This window comes from Kryptolebias marmoratus, linkage group LG14, assembly GCF_001649575.2.
Source record: "Kryptolebias marmoratus isolate JLee-2015 linkage group LG14, ASM164957v2, whole genome shotgun sequence".
Taxonomy (NCBI): Eukaryota; Metazoa; Chordata; class Actinopteri; order Cyprinodontiformes; family Rivulidae; genus Kryptolebias; species Kryptolebias marmoratus.
In genome coordinates, this window is record NC_051443.1 from 8776596 (window position 1) to 8784748 (window position 8153).

Below are 8153 nucleotides of genomic sequence, written 5' to 3' on the forward strand. Positions count from 1 at the left end.
ACCAAGGATGGGGAGGGTGTTGTAACTTTACCCTGTTATGCATAATCATCAGTAGAAGGCGTGTTTTAAGTCCATTCTTTATTCAAGTTATGAAGAAGGAGGTAGCTAAAAGTTGTTTTGCATAATCATGAAGTGATGTCTAATAAAACTCTAACACAGGAGGAGGGAGGAGGTCTTTTTGGGCTAGTCTGAGCAAAGCTAGTCATTTTTGGGGAGTTGGGGTCCCCACTCAGGGACCCCTGGGGGGGGGGACGCCTGGGGCCTTCTTGGGGGATAACGTCTTGACGTAGTGTCAATGAGAAACCGGATTTACTGATTTTTCTAATTTTTGTCTTTTATTTTTTTCCATTTTTAATCATATAACCTGTAACTGGGATATATAACCTAATTTTTACACCTTCAATAAAGTTTGGCCGTGAGGCGTATACCTGATCGGTGACTCCTGGGTTCTTTCCTGCGTCCTCGGTAAGTTCCTGAGTGTGCGTTCTGTCTCTGCTGGTTCATTCCTGGTGTGGTGACACAATAAGGGCACGAGCTGGGCTAAGTTAGGGGTGCCAGGGTACCCCCCCTTCCCGGTTCCAGTCTAAAAGCCCCAGAGAGGAGTGACAGAGGGGATCCGGGGCTCATTGCGGGCGCGGGCTCCGTTTGGCCTGTCGCGACCTCGCTGGGTCCTCGGGCCGCCTCTTGGGTAAAGGAGCAGTGATTCACTGTCTGGAGCCGCGAGTCAATCGGTCAAGTTGCATCGTTGTTTTTCTTTTATTTTAAATCCTACTCATCTGGTAGTCTGACAAGTCTGTCACAGTAACTTGGGACTTGTCGGACGTCTGGGTGGTTCACAGTAGGTGAAAGGTATGGGCCGCAGACCTCCCAGCATTGAGCTGGATTCACCGTGAGCATGAAGCAAGCGAGTGGATTTGACTCAGCATCAGGTGTTGACTCAAGCTGTCAGGACCTCGGGCCTTTCCACAGAGTAATACAAATATTACTATACAATGACAAAAGAGGAGAAATGTTTCATATCTGAAGTGCGCTCTGCTGCACTCTTGTGTCTAAAACTGGTTGCAAAATGAGACTAAATGGTTGTGGTCAAGATTAAAACAATAATGTGATATTGTTAAATTAGTTTGGTGTTGTGACAAAAGCAGTTTAAGGGTAAAGTCAGAGTGTCTACTCTGTATGGTAGAAACTGGTGCTGAGAAATAAGATTATCAGATCTCGTCATAGAAAGAGGGATAAATGTCAGGACTAAAAAGCCGACTAAGCGTGGGTCAATTTGCTGAAAAGAAGCTAACAGAAAAAGAAGTGGACCTGTTGTAGGTAGACGATCTTGGTCTGTTCGTTCCCCACGCAAACACTGAACAGACCAAGGAGCGCTCAACACACAGCAGGAAGGCTAACTATCAAAAGCTTTAACCCTTAAACTGATGTTTGAAACTCTGCACGGATTAAACAATCTACTGTTGTGTTTGTGCGTTTTACCCTGTAACAACGTCGTAGCTGAGGGGAGGAAAGTCTTTGGAAAGCGGAGGAACGAGGGGCTCAGGCTGCCATTCCTCAATCAGGTCCTCCTTTTCCTGGAAGCGTGCAACAGATGGTGGGTGTCAGGATAAAACATTTCAAAGGTTGAGTTTTCTCAGCGCCGCGCTGCGTTTACCTTCTCCGTCAGTTTGTAGGTCTCGTGGAGTTTGTAGGTCTTTGAGAAGAGGAGCCTGATGATCCACAGGATCAGAATCCCCTCCAGAATCAGGTGGTAGGCAGGAGCCTGGGAAAGACAGGAACAGGAAGTTTATATGTGCAATGAATATGAGTGTCTTTAAGACTTACATGTAAGAGCAGGGGTAGGCAACCCTGGTCCTCGAGGGCCACCATCCTGCATGTTTTACTTGTTTCTCTGCTCCAACACACTTGATTTAAATCAATGGGTGATTAACAGGCTTCTTCAGAACATGAAGAGGGAATTTAACCACTGAATCAGGTGTGTTGGAGCAGAGAAACAAGTAAAACTTGCAGGATAGTGGCCCTCCAGGACCAGGGTGGGCCACCCCTGGTTTAGAGAGTGTACTACAAAGACTAAGTTGAACTAAAAGTGAGAGGTTTTGGTATAATAAACGAGTTTTATTTTGTTTTTATACACCTGTCCTAAGATGGTGGCACCGTCTCTCTGACTGTGGATTGTTCTGTTTTGGATTCATGCTTTGGATTTTGATTACTCTGACAGTTTTCTGACTGGCGTGTTATGTACTGGTGGCAGTACTCTTGTATTACTTGGCTATTTGACTACTGTGACACAGGTAGGCCAAAGAGCAGACATATGGATGAAGTTCGAGAGGACATGGATGTAGTTGGAGTGAGGACAGAGGACGCAGAAGACAGTTAGATGGAGGAGGATGACTTGCTGCAGAGACCCCTGAAAATGGAACAGCCGAAAGAAAAATTTGAAGATGATAATCTTCCTTACCACACTTAATTTTAAAATTAAGTGTGTGAAGAAAAATCTAATTTATCTGCAATTTCCAGTGACAGTTTTCATTACAATTGAATTTCTCTGTTTTTTCCTGGTTGTGTGAATGAAGTATAGGTTTTACTTCAAAATGTTACGCTTGAAGAATGTGTCACACTTAAAATGTTCCGCTGATATTTCTAACTGACTGAATAAAACAGCAGTTAGTTGAGTCAAACGGTAAAGTTTGCTGAAACTTGATGTTTGAGCCGTCGAGGCTTCCGTAGTTCCTCTGGGGCACGCGCGCGGGGTGAGATCGAGTTTGCGGCGAGCACGCGCTTCTTCCTCCGCTCGGACGGGGCGGAAATGATGGCGGGGTGGGGGGGAACACATTTCGACAGAACACCGGGCTCCCGATGATGCGCGGTTGTCTTCCTGGGTCTTTAAGAACCTTCCTCCCATTTTATGTCTTTAACCTCACGCCATTTTTAAAACAAACGATAAGAGGTGCTGAAGCGACCCGGTCCAGAGTCACATTCCGGGTCACAGACGGGAGGAAGACCGAGGAGGAGGAACAAGACAAGTTTTCAACTCAGACAAATCTGTCAAACACTCCCCGGGCGGCTTCGCCTTTCCCTAAATGTTTACCTCAAAATATAGAGATTAAACTTGTGTAATTTCCACCCAGGCGAGTTGTTGAACAGAGTAATAATATTACCTCATAAAAAGCCTGAACCATTTCCACCAGAACCCATTGCTGTCCGGACGCCATGGTGTTATCTGTCTTCCTGGTACCTTTTCTTCTCTTCAGAGTTTACTCCTTTTACCGCCACCTGCTGGTTGTGCCAGGTCACTGCAGTCTTTTATCAGGTGTTCATTTAAAAAACTGCAAATCAGTTTTTTTTTTCTTCAAATGTGTCCTTTCATCAGAGACTATTTTAACTGTCTGTCTTGACTCTGGGACATTACTTCTTTCCCTTCCTAATTATTCACAAATAACTTAAATACATGTTCTTAACTTTGTCCTTTCCGAATAACTTTCGATATACGTGGTTCACCCTTTCTGCACTCTTCATCTATTCTTTATTATCTTTCCTCTTTGCCTCCAGTGGCGGGCAACAACGAGGTATTTAATCATAATTTAAGATGCCTGTACAGTACGACACCAGTTCCAAGAAAGTTGGGACATTGTGTAAAAACAGAATGTGATGATTTGCAAATTTAATAAACACATATTTTATTCACAACAGAACAAAATAAACATAGCAATGTTTAAACTAAAAACCCTAAACTGTATCCATACCGACAGCATGGCTCTGTAGTTGAAGAGTCCAGGCGCTGAACTGACCTGCCTGCAGTCCAGACCTCTCAGCAATTCAAAACATTTAACAAATCATGAAATTAAAAATCCACCAAAGACGACCCAGGGCTGTTGAACAGCTAGAATCATCCATCAGACAAGAATGGGACAATATTCCCCTCTAAAACCTGCAGCAGTTGCTCTCCTCAGTTCCTACATGTTTACAGACTGTTGGTAAAATAAGTTTTTTAAGTTTTTAGGCATTCATTAAGGGTACACATACAAGAGTAGGTGTTGAATTTACATGTATTCAGGATTCAGGAAAGCCGTTTAAATAAAGAATGTGGGTCGGGAACACGAGGAGAACTCCTGTGAGGACCTGAAGCAGAACAGAAGGAAACTAAAGCTCTCTGGAAAACCCAAGCACACTAATTTTAATCACTGGGTGAACAAACACCTACAACTGATTAACTTTTGAAGTCAATCCAATTTGAGATGGTTGCCACAGCCAGCTGACATTAGGAAACACAAAAATGTCTATAACTCAGCCAGTTTGACACATATTGACCTAAAATCTGGTGTGGTAGCAGCTGTGAGTCATTTTTTTTAATAGTCTGCTGCTGCTGTTAAAGCAGAGCACGCTAAGTGTTTCTGTGAGTGAGAGCTCGTTACCGTCAGAAAGTTTATCTTTCTTCTTCTGCTCTGTAATCACCTGTATGCCTTGCCATACGCACGTGGAGATGAAACTGTCCTGTAATTATTCTTCGCTTTTATGTTGGACAAACAGGAAGCTCTGCTGTTGTTGGCTCTGCAAGCAGCATCTTTGGGGCCTTCTTACACTGACGGGAAACAAAGTTTTATGGCTAGGAAAAATGTTGCCACTTTGATTATCAGAACACACAGACATCACTCCTGTTTTAACTTGATTAGATCCAGTCACTGCCAGATTCAGCCAACAGGTACAGGTACCATCTGTGGGGGTCCTGAACTGGACACCGGTCACATCATTGTCTACAAAAACAGAATTACCTTTTTCTTTTTAACCACAAACCATAAAACTCCAAAGATGAGACTCAACCACTCACTTTGTGGCGGCGTGGTCCTACAGTAAATAATAAATGTAACTACAGCCCTTTTGTGCTTTTATTTTGAAGGCAACACATGGGCCAACAGGCCAAGAGGAAATATCTATGACAAAAAAGCAATAAAAACTGTAAAAAAACAAAACAAAACCAAAACAAGAACAACAACAAAACAATTCCCCAAAAGTAGCATGTTACTGAATCTTTAAAAACACACGTACACACACACATAAGCATTTGCATTTCTATCATCAAGACATTATATTAACTTTCAGATACCCTAACATTAACTATTACCAGTACAGGCCTAACCCTAACCCCCCAAAAATGATGTTCCACTGCATTCGGACCGGGCTTCGGACCCATATGGACTACTGGTCCTGACAAGGTCATTATTCCAGAAAACATCCCCAAAAGTAACAAAAACCAGACACTCACACACAAAAATGTTCTGTACTGTATTTTCCATGTATTTAGTTAATTTTTTAATTAGAAGAGCATGGCATGTGTAAGGTGAGTTTACATTTTTCTTCATTATAAAAGCTCATGCACTAAATTTCTTTTCCCCACAGTAAGCAATATTCCAGCCCAGACTTGCACAATGTTTGCCTAACACTTGCAAAACACCAGACACATTTATTTGCTTTACACGCAGACAGATATCATGATGCCACTTCTTTGTCTTTCCAAGGCAGTGGCTTTTCAAATGACCACACCTACGAACCAACTCACACACACGCTACATGCTGAACTGAAAACACACCATTTAGGTCAGGACTACATAAAAAGGCAGGTGATTTTACCTTTTTTCAACCAAAATGGCTAGTAAAGGTGAGGAGGAGGCAGAATCAGCTCAATTCAAGATGGCTGCCACAGTCAAGTGATCTTAACAAGCACAAAAATGGCCAATTTTACAGATGTCAAGGTCAATTTTAGTGTAGTAGTAGCTGAAACTAGTCCACAGCACATAGTCCAAGCATGACATGTTGCACGCCATCTTGGCTCAAAACTTTGCTGTTAACTATTGTAGTCAACTCTATTTGTCTGTTAGCCAAATATCTCATGAACCACTGGACAGATTTTAATGAAACTCTTAGAGTAATTGTTAGTTGGACAGCTCTTGTAAAACTGAGCAGCTGGGTCATCGCGGCAAATCAGGTTTAGCAAACACAACAAATGGCTCCAACTCAGTCAGTTTCATACAGGGAATGTTAGGCTTTTAATTTTTACAGCAGTATTTTTTTTCTCTCAAATATTTGCTGAGCTTACAATGGAGGGGAAACTGGGAAAATATGTTGTGACCTTGTGTTGACTTGTGTTTCTGGTCATAAATAAACCTTTTTATCGGTCTGCAGAAATGGTGTTTTGTAGCACTGCTTGGTGAATTTATTTCTGTGTCTTCTTACAGGTAATCAAGAGGAAAGCAAAAATGCTTTAGGTTTAGCACGTCAGCGTGTTAATGGTAAAAATTGCATTAGATTAGCTATTTAAATGTGTTTTTGGTGTGGCAACAAAAAATACGTTTTTTTAAATAACTGAATTTTTTAAAGGAAGTATTTAATTTAGCTAATTGTGTGAAATGTTTGGAAAAAATAACTAATTTGTATTCGCAGTCAGCAGCTACAGCTGGTTTTAAACCAGCAGGTGGCAGCAGAGTCAAAAATATTCTATCTATCTATCTATCTATCTATCTATCTATCTATCTATCTATCTATCTATCTATCTATCTATCTATCTATCTATCTATCTATCTATGACTGTTAATCTATTCTTTAATTTAATCTTTGTTTCCTCAGTAAACAGCGGCGCTGAGTCCAGGATTAAGTTTAGAACTCAGTGAAAAGATGCAGGAGACGCGGCCTGTGATTGGTGGAGAGGCGTGACGTCACGCCCAGTGTTTTGATGCTGTGAGGAGAATGAGGAGTTGATTAACAGGCTCTTGGGCGCTCCTGCGGACCTCCGTGCTCACGGCTTCATGATTTTTTGGGGGGACTTGTTTGCGGAGAACAGCGGAGGATAAATGATCAGCATCAGCTGAAGGATCCATGAGCCCAGGCTCGCCTCTTCTTCACGCATCGATCAGGTAAATGGCGCAACTTTAGAAGTTTGAAAGTTAGTGCATCTGAAATGTAAAACAAAGAAAGTTCTTCAAAAAAACATTGCTTACAGTTTGCTTCATTTTGTTCCACCTCAATCTGCCTGGTTCATGATTTAGTCAGTCAGCAGGTGTTAAAAAGAAAGTTTTATTTACATAATGATGGACGATGGTGAAACCAGGGGCGTAGCTACAAGGGACACAGTCCTGGTCCTGGAGGGCCACTATCCTGCAGGTTGTAGTTGTTTTTCCTGCTCTTCAGCAGGTCTTCAGGTTCTGCAGAAGCCTCTTGATCATTCAAACCTGGTGTGTCAAACCTAAAAAATGGAGGATAGTGGCCCTCCAGGACCAGGGTTGGATACCACTGCTTCATGTTATTGTCCATCCAATGAAATATAGTAGACCCCCGAAATCTGCAGGGGGTCTACTGCTAAAGCAACCACAATTAGTAAAAAAAAATGCAAATTTTGGATGTGGTACCAAAAAAAAAGCCTACAAATGCCTATTTTTTTTATAGTTTCAACCCCAAATATGCTCCCAAAATGCCTTGATTTTATTTTAAAGTCAGCTTAATACAATACACTTAAAATATTAATAAATAAATCAATAAAAGTAAACCCATATACTATACTGAACTGTATTCTACTGCTACATGTCCTGCAGTGCTAGAATGTAATGTTCCCTGGTGCTTATGTTCTTTGGTACCTATGTTCTCCCGGGGTTAATGATAAAAGTCATGAAAGATGCTTGGCTCCCCCTTAAAATGTCTTTTAATACAAATGAAACAATACACAACTAAATTACAGTGTAGGTACCAGGAAACATAAGGGATCCAGAGAACAATGGGGGCACTGGGGAACATAGGGGATCTGGGAACATTTAGGGGTACTGGGAACATAGGTACCAAAGAACGTAAGGGATTTTGGAACATTAGGGGATACCAGGGAACATAGGTTTTGGGGAATATATGGATGACCCTGACAATTTCCATTTTCACCACTTTTTTATTTTCTGTTTATATATATTTTTAACATCCAACACAGCAAATTCAAAAGTGTTAAATGTTTTGGTGTTAGCAGACTTTGTGCAAAAGCAGAGTTAATTTTACACTTATAGAGTCACATTCTGTTCATGTAACTCTGGGATGTATATTATTAGTAGTTAAAATCCAGTGTTAAAACAAAGTGTTTACGCATCAAATCTAGAGGTGTTAAAATGGAATCAATAACTCTTTAC

At 41.4% G+C, this 8153-nt stretch overlaps 2 protein-coding genes across 3 annotated transcripts in view; one reads left to right on the plus strand and one right to left on the minus strand.

The window, feature by feature from the left end:
• Window positions 1-3268, minus strand: part of sptlc1 (serine palmitoyltransferase, long chain base subunit 1) — an 11450-nt gene extending 8182 nt beyond the window's left edge. For both annotated transcript variants that reach the window (XR_005234053.1, XM_017434002.3), the window contains exons 1-3: window positions 3159-3268; window positions 1655-1762; window positions 1480-1574 (exon numbers count right to left, since the gene is read on the minus strand). Coding sequence is in view for 1 of the 2 variants with exons in the window: in XM_017434002.3 (XP_017289491.1) it covers window positions 1480-1574; window positions 1655-1762; window positions 3159-3212 (257 nt within the window). In the remaining variant the exon portion in view is untranslated. The remainder of the gene's footprint in view (window positions 1-1479; window positions 1575-1654; window positions 1763-3158) is intronic.
• A 3454-nt stretch (window positions 3269-6722) lies between these two features.
• megf10 (multiple EGF-like-domains 10) overlaps window positions 6723-8153 on the plus strand; it is a 58810-nt gene continuing 57379 nt past the window's right edge. Inside the window, exon 1 of the mRNA XM_017434028.3 lies at window positions 6723-6905. The gene's annotated coding sequence lies outside the window, so the exon portion shown is untranslated. The remainder of the gene's footprint in view (window positions 6906-8153) is intronic.